Raw genomic sequence first — 20,221 nt, forward strand, 5'->3', positions numbered from 1 at the left:
GTTTATACCTTCTTAAAACTACAGTATCTCTTGTATTTCACCCTAGCTGTAATGTGCTGGAAAAGCATGAAAATTGACCCTGAAGAAGGCGCATCAACCTCGTAGCATCCTCTCACAGGCCTTGTTTTCGTTCTGCCCGAAGAAGAAAATCCCACCATCTCACCTGTTGTACTACTCTACATGATATGTGACACATTCTTCTTCTTCTTATTATTATTATTATTGTTCTTATTTCCTTAGCTTGTGGATGTTAGAGGCATAAAGAACACATGAAATTATCCCAGAGGATGAAGCTGTGCTCCCATCATGCACGTGGGTTTATTTGGAAAGGACATTAATACAAATCATTGTCTATCTGCATTTGATATTTAGGTTTTAGGACTGGGTGTAGCTTCAAACAGTGATTAAGAACTTTGAACTTTGCATAGCCTGCTGGAAATTATCCAGAGTTTAGCTTTCCACGTATGTGTATTTGAGTTGTACCTGTGTGGTATACAGCAGGCTGTCATTCTTCTTTGTTGTGTCTTTAGACCAAAACAAGACAAAACCATTCCCAAAGCCTGAGTCGGCCCCCCCAGTAGATTTTCTTTGGGTCCCTAACCAGCTATGCTGAATTTTCCCTACTCTTTAGTAAAGATTTATGTGGATACTTTTAAAATAACATGCATGAAATGAAGGTGTTATAGATTTAATTTAAGCATCTCCTGGAAATTATTCATTTGCCAATTCAAAATGACATGAGGTGTTACATGAAAAGCACCTTAGAAGGAAGATGGCGGCTCCTTTTACGACGTTTTCATTTTCCCTTTCCATTAGCCGCGTCGTTATAATAACCTTTTCTTAAGGCAAAACTTAATTGGCAGCAGGGTCTAATATTATTTGACTATAGAGGGTGAAAACAGGCCACTGCTCGGGGGTATTTTGTTGTGCGTAGAGGCTTCTGAGTCGACGTGAAAATGAAAATACTTTGTTTGACTGTCTTGCATCAATTGTTGTCTGTTTTTGGAAGCCGTCTGCTTTCACATCACCTTTCCATGAAAAATGCCCTGTGCTCTTTTGTCGAGGTTGAAAGTCATGCTCCATAAGAGCAGCCAGTCATTCATGCGTTTCTAACATATTCCAGAATACATTAAGATGTAACTTAATAATTCATAGACTGGAAACTAGACTGTCTAGGTTTCATTGTTCTTTGTCTGCGACCCAGACTAGTCGGGTGCCCGTGCTACATGAACGCGATTAGTTATTATTTTGCATGCATGATATTTCTGGTGTACGATCAAAAGCATTACTCAGGAAAATATTGACGAATCCCAAACGGCAATAGAGTCAGTTAGTGGAAACATTAGCTCCATTAGGATAATACTAACCACATGAAAGGGAACAGGAAAACTGCAACTGATCACCACACATCATCTGTTTGACTTCAAACACACGACACCGGCCGGCAACGGCGGGGATGGAAGAATCAAAGCAGGCCTGGATCAACATTGATCAAAGCCAGAGAAGCCTTCAAACAACAGCAGGGACAATAGTAAATGGACAGTGCTGGTGGTGTGATGTCTTTTATTACCTCATTTTCATTTTAAAAATCAATCGCATAATGGATAGAGTGACTGGCAAGTACTGAAGCCATTTGATTTTTGCATAACAGGCACCAAATCGGAGTAGCTGAACTTCAAATTAGGATTCGTATGGGTTGAAAAACACTTGAATTTTGCATTAATTTTTTGAAACTGCTTAAAGTAGTCTTTTTTTTTCACAACAAATAGCAAATTCACTTAATAGTTTTCTTATTAGATGAAGGAATTAAGTATGTCAGAGTCTAAATGAAAAACACTGCTGGGATGTCACTGCCATGTGTGACGGTGGCTGTAATAAAAGACTGTTTTGGCTTTTGTTTATTGCAATATCACCATCTCCTTCTACTGGGGTCAAAAGTATGTTTTCTCAGAAATCAACCGGAGCTGTAAGGTGCTGGAAAAGTGTGAAAATGGAGCATGAAAGTGCTCAAATCGTCAAATTCTCCATGACTTTACGGCGTATACTCCCTTTTTAGAAAGGCACTGATCAGCCACACCAGTCGCCTGGTTTTATTGCGTTTGTTTTGGATTATTTGTGTGTGTGTGTGTGTGTATCATTGAAATGCAACGCCACGCGGTGAGTCACCGAATGAAGCGCCTCCTCCCCGCGTGTTAATTTTAGAATCACAGGCCCCGGCTCGTGTACATATATTTTACCTGGTGGTGTCTGTATAATTGGCGTGTCTCTCCTTGTCTCGCTGGCCTTGCATGCCGCTCCGCTCAGCCTCTCTCTCCACCACCACCACCACCAACCCCATAATCAACAGCAGGAAGTCCTCCTCGCGGGTGTTTTGCGCGCCAAAGCGTCACAAACGCGCCAGGTTCGTCTGCCGATTGTGACACACGTGTGCGCTATTTCAAGACACCGCACCACACACACACAAGTGTATCCGATTTGTGACGGTGGTTTCATAATGGGGGGGGAGGGGGTTTCACACATTCTTTTTAGACCGGATTCCAACTCTCTCGCTTTATGACAGTCTTGTGATAACACGACATAGGTGAAATGCCACACCCCAAAGCGGGTGCTGGCTGAAGTATTTCAGTCGAGCATCGCTGCAGGTTGGAACTGGTTCACCTGGGGTCGTAAGGCAGAATTCCTCAGTGGAGTGAATTTGCTGCCACGTACGTACGTGAGTGCGCCGGCTGAATGGCAGAGCTGCCGACGCGGACTTGACCTTATTTAGGAGCCTTCTCGAACGTTCATTTTTTTTTTTTAATGAATACTTGCCTCCACGTGTGGAGATAACTTGTGTAGAACCTTTTACAAATGAATCGCACTTCTCTAAACCGACTGTTGAGCTGCTGTGAAATGTCTGTGGGATGACTTCAGCTTGTTTTCTTCTTCTTTTTTTCTGCCCCACAGCACACACAGTGTCTGTCTTCTTAAGTCAGGTCTTCCTCCTCTTCTTCTTCTTCTTGAAGCCATCCCGCTGGTGTTTGCTTGGCGGCAGTTGCACGCCTCACACCGAGTGGGTTTTTTTTTTATGAGCTGTTTTTGAACACAAAACACCTGGACGAAGCACCAGAGACTGTGTGTGTGTGCATTTCTGCATCGTCCTCCACAGCAATAATGACGATTAAGTCAAAGACGGGGGAGAAGGAGGGAGAGAGAGAGAGAGAAAGCACATGTCCATTTGTTGTCTTGTGTAAGGGTGAGGTTGCATTCTTTCCGTTTACTCTCAAAATGGCTGCTTCTTCAGATGATGAAATGAGGGACAGAGGTGAACAGCCGTGATTGGGTCACAACTCATAATCTGGATTTTGTGATGATTTAAAAAAAAAACAAAATAGGGCAGCAATTTCATAATCGTTGAGTCTGTTGAGTTTTTGTGGTTCAAAAAAATGGTAGAAAATGTTTTATTTGGAGCTTAGAAAACCGAAAATATTCATATTTAATGAGAAAACATGTTCAGATTATTTAAAAACAACATGCATGTGTAAATTCACGATGACACAGTTCAAGAAAATCCACCTGCGTCTACTAATGACATAAAAAATGTCCCTTTTTAAAGCTAATTTTAGCTGATAAGATTGGGAGCCACTACTCTTTTATTGTCTTTCCTTGAAGATAATTAGCTCTGATGTTTCAGTTGTGGTCAGAAGACCTGTTTTTGCTGTGATCCTTTCTCCATTAGTGTTGTTATGAGTTGAGTGCAGTGTCGGTAAGCGGTCCTGGCCGAGCCTTGACAGTCTGAGCGCGTCCTCTGGCCTCTTATTGAAATGGACTCGCATCCGCGTGTTAGCCTGGAGCGAATGTTGTTTCTGTTTTTATATGTATTCATATTTCTCTCATCGGACAATAAAAGAGATTCAGCTGACTTAACTGGTGAAGGAACGTCTGCAGTGACATAAGCATTGCTGAATATGTTTTTGTTTTTATTTAAGACCGGAAGTCAAAATATCGATTCGGTGGTTTGTCAAACCTGGAAGACCTGGTTTTTGTCCACGAACCAAAATGATTCGGTTTTAACGATTTTTTTTATGTGGAGCAAAGAAATGAAGACATTTTAAGGAAAATTAAGGAATTAAAGCAAGTTTTCAGATTTTTTTTCAGCTTTTCAATATGAATATTGTATATTTTCTGGTTTCCTGGCTGCATATAACAAAGAAATCATTCAAACTCAACAGTTTTTGGCTTTTGGACAAAACAAGACATTTGAGAAACACTGGTCCATAAAATGTTGATCAAACGATTACTCGATTAAAGGAGAAAATAATCAACAGATTATGAAAAATAATGAGTCGCAACCGTAGTTCCCACATGTCTGTGATTCCCACAATTACTGTAAATGAACGTACACAAGAATAATACTGGAGTTCAGTCATGAGAGAAATGTCAAAATATGACACTGATCACCAGTGTCCCCAGAGACACCATTTCATGCTTTTATGGAGCATAAAAGTCAGGTCACTGAGTTATTAATGAATAATACATGAACCAAAACATGTCCAGCTGTTGCATAAAAAACATAAAAAAAAACCGAAAACAGTGCTCAGAGCCAGTGACGTTGTTTTCCTGAATAGATAGTGGACACACACACAAATGAGTTCTATTTATTACACTTTTATTATTCCAAACCAAATTCATTTAATAAATAATAATAAAAATACCGAACGGTCTCAAGCGCAGAGAATGAACCAGTTGGTGCATAATCGTGTGTTCCTGTATGTGAGCATTGGTTGTAGCCGCAGCTGATACTCATCACTGATGTGGCAGATAATCAAAAGAGGAACTTTAATTCAATTTACTTGTTTCCATACGCTTTTGTGTTTAATTAGGTCTGTTTTGTAGCGCAACATAAAAAAAATGGATGCCTCTCATGCCAAGTGCTGGCATGCTCCCAGAAATGCAGAGGCAAAAAACACGGCTCTCTGCTCGTCTTTCCTTTACTGATGTGGTTCTGGTCAGAGGATCAGGGTGTTGGAGATTTCAGGCCAGAGAGGAACAGGAAGTGGCTGTTTATTTTTCTCATTTCCTCTTTGAGGCTCCACTAGTGAGCCTGCTTCTTCCACTCCCTCTGCTCTTATCGCTAATGCAAGTCCAACATAGACATGCATGCATATAGAAAGCTACGAGAACTGCCACTACACATGCAACAACGGTGGATTTAATTGATTTTCATTTCATTGCTTTTAAATTGTGTAGTATGTGTTGCAGCAAAATAAATTGACATTTTCTAATTCAAAGACAAGGTGCAATTAACAAATATCATCTTATTTGATTCATCTTTTAATTATTTTGTTTATTCATTGATTAGTTTTCTGGTAAATATGACAAAAATATATACAAAAAAAATGTATATTTTTGTTTTTTGTTTTTTTTTTGGTCCACAAACAACAATTATTCAGTTTTGAAGGTTTGTTTTTGTTATATGGAGCAAAGAAACCACAATATTTGCACATTTAAGAACCTGAAAATAGTTAAAAAACACCTTTAAACATGATTACTTGATTATCACAATTGTTTTGCAGCCTTTTTGCAAGGTTGGGAACTCGCACAGTTCCAAAAATATTTTAGTAATCAGCCAGTTTTTTTAAATAGTTAAAACAAATTGTCGCTGTCAGCTTTTTAAATGTGAATTAAACATTTGAATACTGAATAACATAGCACAACATTTGAGAACATCATGATTTTAAGTTTTGGTGCAACAACGATCAATAGGTGATAGGTGATAAGCGGTGTTAGTTTTGTGTAGCAGTCGCGGCCCTTTGGAGTTTTACTCCGGTGGCGATGATCCATACGCTTTCGGCTAATGGCTGTAAATTGGCGGAGTGGCTGCAGTATAGACCCCTGGCATCTATACTCCTCATTTAACCTTGTCGGGTTCATCGCCCGTCGCAGGGAATGGTGACATAATGCCGATACACTGCGTAGAAACGAGGGTTAGGGGGGTTTGCTTGCTCTGTGTACCACGCTCAATGCCCTCTTTAGTGGACGGACAGTGACTGCTGACTGAGCTGTCCTCTGTGTCGTAGCCTCTGCATAAGGCTTCTATTATACGGAAATATCAACAGGGGTCGTATTCTGCCTCATCTCTCCGTTGCTATCTGACCTCTCTGCACTGGTGCTCCCCTTGCCTTGTTGGCTCTAAAGTGAGGCTATTGTTTTGGCTGTGGAGAGAAAGCCCAAGTGAAACATACAGTTAGGATCTCGCTGGCATTTTTTTTCTTCCCCCCTCTCTTCCTCAACCCTGGTCTCCTTTTTTTCTCCATGGGAATCCCAGGGCCTTATATGGTTGTCCTCAGTAGCAGCAGCAGCAGCAAGACTACTGCTGTGTGTGTGTGTGTGTTCTGGTTACATATCCCAACAGGGCTCATTTAGTATAGGGACCCAGCTGGTCGCCCTGCAGCGCTCTAACCCTCCCCCCCTCCTCGCACCCTCTGGCCTCCTGAACCCTGCTAACAGTTGCACAGAAGCTGTGATCTCCCTTTTTTGTTCCTGTGTGTCTCAGGTGTAAAACACACTCGCGTCACCTTACAGAATCAGATTTAGTTTTTTTCACGTCCACCTCTCAGCGCCGCGGCTCCAGTCTCGCGCACTTGCACTCATGCAGGCACAGATACATAATGCATGCAAGCGGCGAGAAGGAATTCCTTTTGTGGAAGTGGCTGCGCGCCTCTGAGCCGGTGACGTAGCGCGTGAGGAGTGGCCAGAGCACTGATGCCTGCAGCCCTGAGGCTAGGAGTATTACTTATCTGGGAATTTCTCCACTGGTATGCTAGTCCAGGGTCTGGCTGATCACTGGTTAGGTGGTTGTAGAGAGAAGTTGTAGGGGAGGCCAGGTTCAGCTCCAGAAGAAGCTGCCATGTTGTCCATATTTTATGTTTCTTTATATGGGTAAAACTTGTGTGTTGAAACTTTTGTTGTTGATGCAGTTTCTTGTTTCTTGGAAGTCTTAAAAAGGTCTCAATAAAAGTGCAAAAATGATTATGTAATATGGCAGAAAAAAATCTAAATAATTAGTTTTTACGAGTTTGTTTTTTGTTATGTTTTCTTTAATCCTAATCCACATGGAAACAGAACGAACCATATACGATCGTTTTTCTCTTTTGTTCTGAACGCGTCATCGTTTCAGGAAATCTCTTCAAAGTCACGCTCACTGTAGTACGTATGCCAAGCCTCTATGTGGCACTGTGACGTTGCCAAAACATTACAAATGGAGAACAAGACTTTGAGCATGCACTTTAAGTTTTCTCACCGTGTACATGCTGTTATTTTTAAGGAAAGCCCAATCGCAGAAACAGAATTGACCAAGATGGCGTTACTAAAAGGAAAATGAAGGCAAATGCACCAAACAAACTCCCAACACATGAAGAAGACGTCCACAAAAATAATCGATTTATCATAATTGAGTAGTCTTTTGCAATCTTTAGCAATTTTTCGATTAATGCAGTAATCGTCTGGTCCATAAAATGTCAGAAAAGGTCAAACCTTGAAATGTTGATTTTCTCAAATGTCTTGTTTTGTCCACAAACTGAAACAATTCAGTTTTTAATGATTTCTTTGTTATATGGAGCAAAGAAAACAGAAAATATTCACATTTAAGAAACTGAAACAATAGTTAATTATAGGCGATTAATCGAGTAATTGTTTCAGCTCGACTCCCAACACAAGAAGAGGACCACAAAAATAGCAACATAATAGCAGAGATGGGGCAAGGCTGGCATATTGAGATTATTTTCACTCTGGTGCCCGTTTTCAAAAGCAGCGTCTCTAAAACACTAGTTCAGTGTAGATAAAAAGCTTTTGCAGAAACCCCTGATCACAATCGAAGTGAGAGTTGACTCGAGCCTTCTGTGGTTTGGGGGGTTTTTGAACAGCTGCTCCAAAACTAAACATTGCTGTGATAATCTCTGTGTTTGATGCTGTTGTAGTTTTACATCTCTGTGTGGTGGAGTCTCATCGAGACGAACCTGGATTCTGTTGCTGTAAAGCGGAGAATGTCGTTACACAACACTGAGCAGAATTCCTGATGCTGCCTTTGACAAATAAGGGCTAAACCTGAACTATGCACATACAGTAGCTCAGTGCTACTATAGGTTAAATGGGCTTGGTTGAGACGCCCACTGTTGTTTTTAAAACAATACAAATAAGAAGTCGTATCGTTTCCTTTCTGTAAAGAGTGGCTGAAGTTTTACGTTCACTTACAGTAATGTCTGGACACTATGCTCTTTTTTTGCAGGACAATTTTATTCTGCTAAAAGTTAACAACCTATGAGTTGATTATGTGATAAGGAGAATTAACCATAGGAACCTGTTGTGTATTAAGTTTGGTACGCATTTTTTTGTTTTGTCGTAAATTTTTATTTGAAGTTGTCGAAATACAGTTTAACAACCATTTTGGATTGATGACAGTTTTAGTATTCACTTAACGTGGAAAAAAATTTAATGGCTTCGTTCTAGGTTAAAGGTACAGTAGGAAAGAATGAGTGACATCTAATGGCGAGATTGCCAATTGCACTCCTTTTTTCCCAAGTGTGTCAGGGAACTACGGTGGCCTTTTAGGATGTTGTTCTTCCTCGTTTCTGTCGTTCACTTCCACTTTAAAGCTGGTTTGTTCCTTCACGTGCAAGGTGGCGAGAACCTTATCTTTAGTACATATAGAACACTTGTTTTAAAGCAAAGAACACCATATTGTTGGTAGAATTAAGTGTTAACACTCGGGCGGCCTTTTTTCTTCTACATATACATTGTTCTTCCTTAGCAGCCTAGCTAACTGCCAGTCATGGTTATTAGCATGTGCAGGCACCGCTCCACTCCACTCCAGTCACTGAATGTGGATTACCTGCTGGCACAGTGTCTTTACCCGTCTACTTTATCTGTGTCACCGAATTCTAAGCAGTAAAAAAAAAAAAACAGTGGAGGCGCCACAACAGCAGCAGCAGCTTTTCAGCGCTAAAGTCGTCCATCTGAGGGTGATACTAAAGGAAGTCAAGGAGGGGAGGGGTCTTCAAGTGTCTCCTTGATGTGGAGTGCTTCTAAATTAAGCTCGGAGCTTTTCTGCACGACGGCAGACTCGATAATAACCCTACCCCTGCTTCTTTTTCCCGTACACACAGTAGCCGTGCCCACAGTGAGGGCCTGGACGTGTTTCCAGGACGTAGCAAAACTCAACTCTCTAATTGTGTACTGTGTTTATGAGTGGAGTTTGGTTAAATGGTAAGTTTGCGTAAATTAAAGGCACACAAGAAAACATTAGAAGCTCCTAGAAGTTCCTACTAATGCCTCTGTGCCCTTTTTGGATTGGTTTTCCTTGCAGTTCTAGACTAGATTTATTAATCCCGTATCTTGATTTTCAACAGATGATGTAAACGTCTATAAAAATCCACAGATTTCATAGGTGTCACTTCAAGGCTGCAAAGGTTTATCGATTATTAATCGGGCAACCATTAGTTTTAGTATTTATTCAAAATGTAGTTAGATTTTTTATCTTCTTAAGTGTTACGCGGAGCAAAGAAACTAGAAAACATTCTTAAACAAATGATTAAAACAGAATAATTTTGGGTTGTGGACAAAACAATCATTTTGATGTTTGAGGAACACTGATTGACATTTATCAGCACTTTATGGACTAAACTAAGTGACTAAATTGAGAATATAATGGACAGATTAATTATGAATAGTTCCAGCCCTACTAAAGTTTGTTGTGTGAACTAAACATGATATGAAATGGTCTTTTGTTTTGCATAAAAGGTCATGAGAATCCCTCAGTTTAAAGCCAGGTCTGTTAGATGTTGGATGTTTTAAAAAACAAAGATGGCACCTTGAGATGCCCCCCCACATCTCTCTTGGCAACATAAGTTTTTTGATGTCGTCTCCCAGTGGTCTTGCTCTTTATGTGCTGCCTTCAGGGGTCGAGTTACCCCCGTGGTGCTTTAAAATGAAGCCTTTCTCTATTTATTTATGTTCCTGACGAGGCCTGAGCCCATGTTCTTCTTTGCCGTCACAGCACAAGCCTCTTTTCATACTTTAGGTGCACATCGCGGGTGCCTTTTTTTTGTGCTGCTTGAATAATGCAAATCTTGTACATCGTGGTGTGAGAAAGTAAGGTTTGAAACGCTTATTATTCACCATTAGACCTTTGGTGTATATGATGGTTAAGCTGGTTCTGTCACAACGGATGAATGTTGTCGATAATACATGTAAACGGAGGAAAACGCTGTGTTTTGATTCCTAAAATAAGTTTTTTTGTTTTATAGAGATGTTTTTTTTTAATCATACTGAAATTTAAAGTTGCAATCTACGAGAACATGAACTGATGAGCCGAATTGGAACCAGAATTCATACAATTCAAATGATACCCAACATTAAAAGTGGGATATTATACTGTTTTTGGTAATTTGGACATTTTAATAGCCATGTAAATGTTTACCATACAAATGGTATGGTTTCTAATCCTAAAATTCAATTTGTTTTGTCATTATTTCCTGTTTTTGTTGTTACATACATTTTCCAGAAGCTGGCCACGTAACGTACATGAAACTGCATCGACTAATCAAACGCAGCATCCTGTGTCCATTCATTAAATTAGTACTTGATTTTTTTCTTTCAGTGACATCAACTTCCCAGAAGATGACCTGTTTTAGAGAGTTTAATTCATCAGTAATGACAGCAAAGACAAGGGTATTGCTCCTATACCATTAGTTACCTGTAAAATATCACTTTCAATTAAAAGAAATGTAGCATTTGTTTACATGACACATGATAGTGAGGCCCCCAAACACATAAGTGATGTATTGATTTCATATTTACAACCAAATAAAAGACAATATTACAGTGCAGCTTAAATTTAAAAGCAAAAAAATGAAAGTCCATAATGAATGCTTAAGTATAATTACTGACTGTTTTTACTCGGTTGTGTAAATATGCTATAATATTTCAAGTGTTCTTCAATCAGCTGGTGCTGGAAAAAACAACGTCGATTCATGTCAATCTGTGTGTGACTGTGCTCCCTGGTCCTTTTTATGAACAGTACACGTTGTCCTCGTGTTTATTCATTTGCAGGCTGCGAACGTAGGCGTCTTTCATCTGACGCCATCTCAGCGTTCCTCAAAATCTGAAAATCTCTGGAACTGGGATATTATCTAGTGTTCTCAGTCCCTCAGGACATTTTGAGTTGTCACGTCTCAGGCTCTTCTGGACAATTTCAAGAAAAACGTCCAGAACTCGGTACATTATGTCAGCCTTGTAGTGTGTCTGTACACCTATGGACTGTTGTCTGCAAAATGGTGAATTCTGTGTCTGAGAATGAGTCATAACACCTCAGAGTGTGTCACTGCGAGCACAGCACTCGTCTCTATAAGTCACTTGGGGGTCCGATTGTGACGCGTTGGACAGGATTAAGACCATAATGTTTCCTTATATAACTCGAAAATTAATAAGCGCCATCACCATCTCTCCTCTTTTTATGCCCAGGCGTGACTCACTCCCTCTGCCTGCTGTCAAGACACCGAACACTTTCTCTTCTTTCTCAGATTTATCTGCGTCATGGTCGCGAACGCTTCTCTATAGGTTATTATCGGTAGGTTAAAGAGAGCACTTTTAAGATTATTAATTTTCATACATGATTAATCGGACGATTATTTTCTCAATTATAGACCTGTGCAATGTCATAGTTTCAATGATTTCTTTGTTATATCAAGCAAAGAAACCAGAGAATATTCACATTTTAGAAGCTGATAACTTTTAATAAAAAAAATAGCTTGATTACCAAAATAGTTTGTTTATTAATTAATTGTTGGATTTGTGACTTAAAGTGGATGCTCTAAAGTCGTCCATCTGAGGGTGATACTATTTTATTTGTATAGTGCCAACTCATAACATACGTTATCTCAAGGAACTTTACATAGTAATATATTATAGAGAGAAAAGAAACCCAACAGTTCACACAATGCACAAGGCATCAGTGAAGAGAAACAAACTCTGACGGAACCAGACTCAAAGATGTGCAGCCATCTGTCTAGACAGGTTGGGGTGAAAGGAAAAAAATGGGGGACAGAGGACAGGTGGGGGAGAGAAAGTACAAGAGGGAAGGTTAGGTAGAGACAGACACTCAAGTGGGTAGGACTCAATTAAAGCGGCAGTCATTTTGTTTCCATTCTTGGAGAAGGAGAAGACTTAGAAGAGATAAGTGGGAGAGGAACTCCAGTGGGAGGATTGAGACGAGAAACAGAAGCTTTTGGCTTTGACACATTAAAAAAAGAGGAAAATGAAGACAAAATATCAAAGCAGTGCCGGTTTGTTAAAGGTCCTTGACCTCAGACAACATCAGATATGTATACTGTCTTATGTCAGCTCACGTCGTCTGTTTACATCAGAGAACCAGACACGCTCGCGTGGCGTTTTCATGGTCACATGAGAGGAAACTATTGGACGAGAAGGTGAAACTAATACAAATTTGAAGGTCTACACTACTATTAAATGATTATTTTAATCAGTTATTTCTTGAATCAGATTCAGAAAGTAGTTTTTCAAGTAGTTTGCTTTGTCTGATATGAAGCAAAAAGTAATTTTTTAAAAGCTTGGGCAAATAAGAATCACATTGAATCGTTTCAGCTCCATTAAAAAAAACGGTTATTTCCACGTACAGTAAGTTTGTAAAGCACATTTATAAATATTTCTGCCCCAGATTGTGCTCTGCAGCTGTGTTTTCAGATTCTAATCTTGTGGAGTTGTGAAAAAGAAGGTGAATTCAGTAATTTACAGACAGTTTGTCTTGGTTGCCAGTTCACCTGTCTCAGTGGACTCCTGACAGGGGCCACTATTATTTATGTGAAATCCCATGAGAATGGGAGACCCCATTATAATGAGTCTCTGGAGGCGAGGACCAGCAGAGGGTGACACACCTGTCTGCCTCCGTCCTCACCAAAGGAAAACGTCTTTCACACCTGACAGAATATGTGATGACAAGTCCTCGATTCAATCTGCACTAAATGCAGTCTTGGCTGTTTTGATATCACAGTTTTCTCCCCACACGAGTAAAAAGTCTCCACCAACAAACCCATGAAGGTGTCATTTAGGGCTGCAACCATTTTTCCATTAATTATTAACTATTTTGATCGATTAATTGGTTTTAGAGTTTTTTTACAATTAATACAAGTGTTCTGGTTCCTTTGCTCCATTTGACAAAAAAATAATTAAAACTGAAAAGACATTTGAGAACATCATGATTTCTTATCTCAGAATGTGAACATTTTCTAATCTCTGAATGTAAAGGTTTTCTAATATCGGAATGTAAATGTCGTTTCATTTTTCAGTAAGAAACTGCTCCACTTTTTCCTGTTTTTGTTGACTCTTTTTTTTTTTTAAACGATAAAGTCACATGAACACAGTCCATGTGCACCTGAAGTAACTCTGTCAAAGAGCCCAAGCGTGCACGCACGCATGGTCAGATAAGCTCAGTGAGGCCTCCACACAGGCGCTCTTCATCTGTGGCCATGTACGGCACCGCATACGGCCCAAATTTGGACAAGGATTCCAGCCAGATAGTCGTGTGCCCCGAACGTGAGGCCGCTGTGTAATCATGTGTATCTGTTTCGCTTGTCAACGCTGTTGTCATAGCAACCACATGACAGAGAGAGAGAGAGAGTGGGGCGTTTCCTTTCACGGTGTGTTCACGGTGTAGGGTGGGGGGGGAGAGGATTTAGGGTCGAGTTTAGTTTTTATTCTCGGTTATTGGTGGATTTGAAATAATTGAGTGTTGAGAGTGTTGTTTAGTCTGCTGCTGCCTCTGCTGTTTATGTTTCTGCAGGAGTTTAATGTGTGACCCAGGCTTATGAGGTCACATTAAGTGTCTTTGGTTTAAGGTAACTTCTTCACCTCAGGACCTGTGTCCGTCTGTCTGTATGTGTTTATGTCTGTAGAAGCCTGTAAGGACAACTTTAGTTTGTAACCTGTCTTTATAAGGACTTTTTAGCAGGTCCTCACAAATCTAAGGGGCCTTTTGATGGTTCATTAGGGTTAATGGTCAGGAACACAATACATTTATTAATAGTCTGTATGTGTACACACATGAGTATATGCACTTAAATACATTATATTCCCAATTTTAAGACACATACTATCACCTGTTAACTCGTATCGCAGTCCCAATTAACTAAACAACACGATAACATAGCTATTCCATGATGTTTCATGTCCCTGTGTCCTTATTTGTCACATTATCTCACCAATAATGTTTATTTTAATCACATCTAGTCACTTTGCTCCATCTCAAGCATGTAGTAGCCACATAAGCAGCTGCCAACCGTCCAGAATATATGTTATTATATTAGATATTTTACATATATTCAGTCTTTTGGATAGCATTTTTATCACGACAACACTTTCTCACACAACACCTGCCAGTAAATGAGTCACACGACCTCAAAATAGATCTCTCCCTCTTGTTGGTGTTGTTTATTTTTGTGGGTGTCACTTTTGTTTTGCGCCACTAAAGGACTTGGAAGTATAAAGGAGAAAAAAAAAACAGGCATCCTACTACATTGTATTGTGTCTATTTTTTAGCACACCTTTCTTTTTTAAAAATGAATTAAAATCAAAAGTTTAATGATTAAGAAATAAAACAAAAAACTGGTTAACGTCAGTAACCGGTTATTGAACCAAACGGTTTGTCTCTCAAAATCTTCATTTTATATCTGCACTATTTTCCATGAAAATATCTATAAACAAAAATATTGAATACAAGAAACAAAAACAAACTCTGGATGAAAGTCATTTTTGCAACATTTATCAAGTTTCTGAGAACAAAAATTACCCGACTAATCAATTACAACATTTTCTGACATTTTATGGACCAAACAATTACTCGATTACTCGTTAGAATAACCAACAGATTAGCCGATTATGAAAATAATCGTTGGTTGCAGCTCTGATGTGATAATTGGTAGATTTAATAAATCGTCAATTATCAAACATGCCTGATATTGACTACCTCATATTGACTATAATGAGTTGGGTTGTATTTATGAAGCTAGCTAGCTACTAGCTGAGGATTGAATTCCAGCAGTTAAACGCGGTTTCACTCTTTTTCTCCTCACGCTTGAAAGAAACTGCAAATGGATTCCCTGACTGTTTTTGCAGTCGAGGAACATGTAGAGTTCAGAGCCTCCATCAGCTGTACTACACTATGTGGTATTTTAAACAGCCCAGCTATGTGCAGGCATTTTCGGGACTCGCCACAGCTGCCAAAATTCCCCACTAATTCCGGTCGCGTGTTGAAGTCTGGTATCATACGTCGCGCAATTCCCGTTGTGTGCGAGCTATTTGTCACTTCTTTTTTGTACACTGGTCTTATCCTTCTTTTCTCCCCCTCTCTCTCTTTCTTAGGCATGCATAGATGACAACGTTGACATGGTGACGTTCCTGGTGGAGCACGGAGCCAGCATCAACCAGCCGGACAATGAGGGCTGGATCCCCCTCCACGCCGCCGCGTCCTGCGGATACCTCGACATAGCAGAGTAAGTATGGCAGAGTCCTGTTTTTTCAAAAGTAACAAAAAAAACACCCCAGTTTCTGAGAATCGCACTCATATCTGGTTCATCAGGCTTGTTGTCTTTACCTCATCCTTCACACACGTGTGTGTGTGTGTGTGTGACCGTGCAGCTGTTTCTTTTCTTGGAAACGACATGTTTGTATGAAAGCTACCGCTCAGATATTTCCTCACAGTGACGGTGTAAAGGCCCGGCTGCCATTTTACACCATGTTTTGATGTTAAAGTTTCTTAAATAAAATAAAATGGCTGGACTTCAGACACATGAAATACAATAACTTAAGTTATTTTTGCACTTGAGTGCCCATGGGCACCTGTCCTGAGATTTTAACTGGCAACCCTCTGCTTAAAAGCCCAATTCCTATCCTCTTGGCCACAGGCTTCCCATTCTAAAGAGATTCCTAATCTAAAAACGACACCTTTGAGTTTTCATTTAGACGACCAATACCTCAACTGTGGGAAAATGATGATGTCATAGCTCCGCCTCTCTTGCTTTTCCATTTGCTGTCGTTGTTGTCGTCTTCTTTTTGTGTTTTTCTACGCGGCGTGTCTGTTTCATGGCGAGGCTTCACGTCTTTTTTCCCATCTGTTTTTTTGTATTCAAAACAAAACGTTTTTTTAGATCGAAAAATGCGGAAGATACAACCGCAACATCCTTTTGTGTCTCCCACTTTTAAAGGTGCATTTGTGACTTAAATGAGGAAAAATAGGGAAAAATAATTCCTTTTCCTTTTCAGTTTTAAAAAGCATTTAGCTGCTAATTTTAATGTAAAAATGTATCGGTGACTGCCATTAGTAGTTTAATTTACATATACATTTCTGTTTACAAAGGCTAGACAGACTAGAATAGTATCAACCACAGGGAAAATCACCAGCAACAGATAGGACGGGACAGTAAAACATAATCCTTCTCGATGGAGGAAGTGAAATATTAGCCGCTTCATTCAAACGCAGTTTCCAGAGGTGTTGACTTTTCAGAGTCCCGTCTGCCTCCCGTCCGCACCGGGCTCGAGTTACAGAAAACAAGAAGTTTGTTGTTGTCACATATTGAGTGAAAAGGTCAAGTGGCTGGCGTGGAATGAGTGACTAATGGAGACATCGTGTCATAGAAGGGAGCAACTCGGCAGCAAACCTGATGTGGGCGGTGTTGTTTTTTTTTTCTTTCTGCGAGTCCTCGGCAGCCCGTCCCATTTTTAGTCCTTAAGCATCCTCATTCACAGTAATGGGAACAGTAAAGGAGGCCGCGTCGGTATCTGCGAGCCCACCCCCCGGTGTCACCGCAGCCTGCAAAAATGGCAGGGGTTGGTTAGAGAACTCGCAGCGGGAGTCCAGACCACAAACCCCGTCAAATCCACTGAAGCTGACCCATAATGGGGCGGGAAAGAAAGTCCAATCAAGAATGTTTTAAACGTTACTGCACTCGCACTTGCCATTTGGGAGTGGGGGGGGGAAAGGGGGGCAGGGCTCGTTTCAAGTGGTGCGTCGCTTTAATGGGAAGGACCCGAGTCTTGCCACCGCAGCTTTAATTGGACGCAGCTGACGTAAAGATGTCAAATGGTTAAAAAGCTTAAGTCAAATCGCTTAAGGAGCCGTGGACACGCTGCACTTTAATGCTTCAATTCTGGGGGTTTTCTAATCTGTATTTCAGGGGTTTTTATGGTTGAACAAGCGACCTCTCATGCGTTCACATTACACGCCTGTAACAGGGGTCATAGAGACTGTTCAGAGCTGCGTGTTTCTAAAACTGTGGAGTGTGTACCAGAAGTGGTACTTGGAGGGAAACGTGTTAAGGTTGTTTGATCGGAGTGGAGCTGTAGAAAACACAACAAATAATCTTAATCTAATTTTACTATACCAGTAGAGGTGAAACAATTTACCCGATTGACTTTGCGTGACCTATTTATTTACACTGTATTTTAACGTTAGTGATAGTAGTGTAGAGTTTACGATAATCCACCGTCAAAAAGAATCCAGTTTTATTGACATATTTAATAAAACCATCGAGTTGAGCAGATCCATTTGATAAAGGCTTCTGTCAAAAATGATAAAAAGTTAATCAACAGCCCATATAAGCTCATAACAGATACAGTCAGGGCACATGTTGGTTAATAAATGATGCACAAAAATGTCAAACAGTGTATTTGTCTTGACTTTATTTATTTCTTAGGTGTGGTTCTGTGGAACTGAGGAAGACCCCTTTTATCATCATTTAAACTAACCGTGCACTCAACTGGATACATACAGGAAATATCCATGGAGCTAATGTTAGCGTCAAACCTACGAGTTCTGATAATTACACTCCTGTTATTGTAATTATTGTAATTGGCAAGCGTTTGCGATTGGGCCTGAAGGTGTAGCCGAGGCGTGACCAGTCAAACAGGAGCTGAGCAGACAACTGTGCGGTTGCGTCAGTCAACGTTGGCCGCGAACCAAGAGCAACACGACGATGAAAACCTCCTGTGCTTCAACTGTTTCCTCTTGGAAGTGACATTTTGCCCTCAAGTCTTTTCCTCTTCACCCTGTCAAAGAGTCATTTGACCTTCAATTCATGCTAGTGCAACGACTCTAAGTGTCTCCTGTTTGTTTGTTTGTTTGTTTTATTGCAGATATCTTATAAGCCAGGGTGCTAATGTGGGAGTGGTGAACAGTGAAGGCGAGACGCCTCTGGACATTGCCGAAGAGGAGCCGATGGAGGAGCTGCTGCAGAACGAGATCAACCGACAAGGTACGGGATCACGCGCACCGTGACCTCTGACCTGCAGTGTAACAGAGCAGCCATTTTGACACGAAATGATACATAAAACACGTGTTGTGTGTTGTTATCTTCAATGTTATTATGAACACTATTTGACTTGATGTCAAAGTGGCCGCTGTTTTAAAATAAAACGAAAAGGAAAGGTTACACCAACAAGCAAATAAATCAAGAAAATATTCACGTTTAAGAAGCTAAAACAATCAGAAAAAAGCTTCAAACCGATGATTCGATTATCAAAATAGCTGACAATTAATTTAGTAATCAATTAATAATTGAGCAATTGTTTCAGCTCTACTGGAAATACCTTTATTGTAAGTATATAAATATATATAGATAGATATGAATAGAATCATTAAAATAGATTCTTCTTTAAAAAGATTCACACATTAGAAGTTTAGATATTTTACTAAACTGTTATTCTGAAAGAATTGATCATTAAAAACCAAAAATATGTTGTGTAATCTATCTTTAAAGGCTTGGGGGGGCGCCTCCAGCGCAGTTTCATGCCTGCATTAGTATTTATTAGTCATCCTACACCCGCCTTTTTCCCCTGCAGTTGCAGCTTGAAGTGAACTTACGTAATACAAAAAAAGGGAGTCCAGCTGTGTTGTTAGCTCTCATGTGATGATTCAAAACTGAAAAATCAGGCCTTTCTATTTTTGGCCAGGGCATTTTTTCGGATGATGAAAGGGGGGCCCTCTGCTACAGCGAGGGGGCCACGCACAGACATGTTTACTTGCCTCAGGCTGGGGGCTGGTGCTTTTTCCGGGGCCTCACATTTCACTAATAAAGGTTGGCTGGTCTAACATGCTACCTTTTTAGAAGATGTTACAGTAAGGTGTGAAATTTAAGTCTTTGATAACAGCAACCTTGTTAGAAGGTCTAGAATATCAGAACATGACCATGCACTGATTTTTAAAGTCCTCGTGGCGTGGTTTACACAGTGTTTAGACACGACACGGCATGACAGCATCGCACAAACATGGAAGGTGGGCTTCCCACCACCACAATCGCCTGTATCTGTGGCGTTGTATGAAGAGGAAGCTCACAGTGGTGTTTCTGAGGAGGACTTCAGGATTCATGAAGTAGGGGAGCTGCTTAGGACAGAGGGACTGTAGAGAAATGCAGGCTCATCTCCACAATGCAGTTGATGAAGCCGATTAGTACATCAGGTTGTGGCAGGGCGTCACAAGACTTGCTTAATTGGATGAAATAATTACTTTATTTTAGTAATTAGTATCCTCCCTTAGAACAAAAATGAGTCAGCAGAAATATCAAAGCACACTCAAGGGCGTAGCAACCACGTCGTCAGTTTTCACCTCAAAACAAAACTTCACAGTTTTCTTTTTTCCCGGTGTACCAGGATTTACTTCGTCTTAGTAGATCCCAGACCAAGATGTGCGCACAGCGCCCTCTGCTGGTTGTCTTCAGATCGTCAGTCTGATGCTCTTCTAGGCTGTGTCGTTAGGGTTTTTAAGGTGCAAGGTTGAGCTTCCCCCAACAGCCAAGTGAAAACAAACATCTGGATAAGTGATTAAAATGAAGACTTAAGGGAAACAATTGCTGTTTTGACAATTGATTAAAGTTTTCTGATTTTTTTTTCAGCTTCTTAAATGTGAATATTTTCTGGTTGCTTTGCTCCATATCACAAAGAAATTATTAAAACAGATTAGTTTTTGGACAAAACAAGACATTTGAGAGCACTTTCTGACAATTTATGGACCAAACAATCACTGGATTAATTGAGAAAGTAATCGACAGATTAATCGATTATGAAAATAATCGTCAGTTACAGCCCTAGAGGACTTTATGTCTAAAGTGCTGCTCATTCTGAGCAACAGGCCATTTGAAGACTGTTCCCAGCGTTACAGTAGGGTCCAAGTGTTTGAAAG

At 40.3% G+C, this 20,221-nt stretch overlaps 1 protein-coding gene across 5 annotated transcripts in view; it reads left to right on the forward strand.

Moving 5' to 3' along the window:
• The window catches only part of ppp1r12a (protein phosphatase 1, regulatory subunit 12A), a 50,620-nt gene that overhangs the window by 4,988 nt on the left and 25,411 nt on the right, over positions 1-20,221 (forward strand). For all 5 annotated transcript variants that reach the window (XM_044020631.1, XM_044020629.1, XM_044020633.1 and 2 more), the window contains exons 2-3: positions 15,412-15,542; positions 18,181-18,299. In XM_044020631.1, coding sequence (XP_043876566.1) covers positions 15,412-15,542; positions 18,181-18,299 — 250 coding nt within the window. The remainder of the gene's footprint in view (positions 1-15,411; positions 15,543-18,180; positions 18,300-20,221) is intronic.

This window comes from Solea senegalensis, linkage group LG3 (genome assembly GCF_019176455.1).
Source record: "Solea senegalensis isolate Sse05_10M linkage group LG3, IFAPA_SoseM_1, whole genome shotgun sequence".
In the NCBI taxonomy this organism is placed as follows: Eukaryota; Metazoa; Chordata; class Actinopteri; order Pleuronectiformes; family Soleidae; genus Solea; species Solea senegalensis.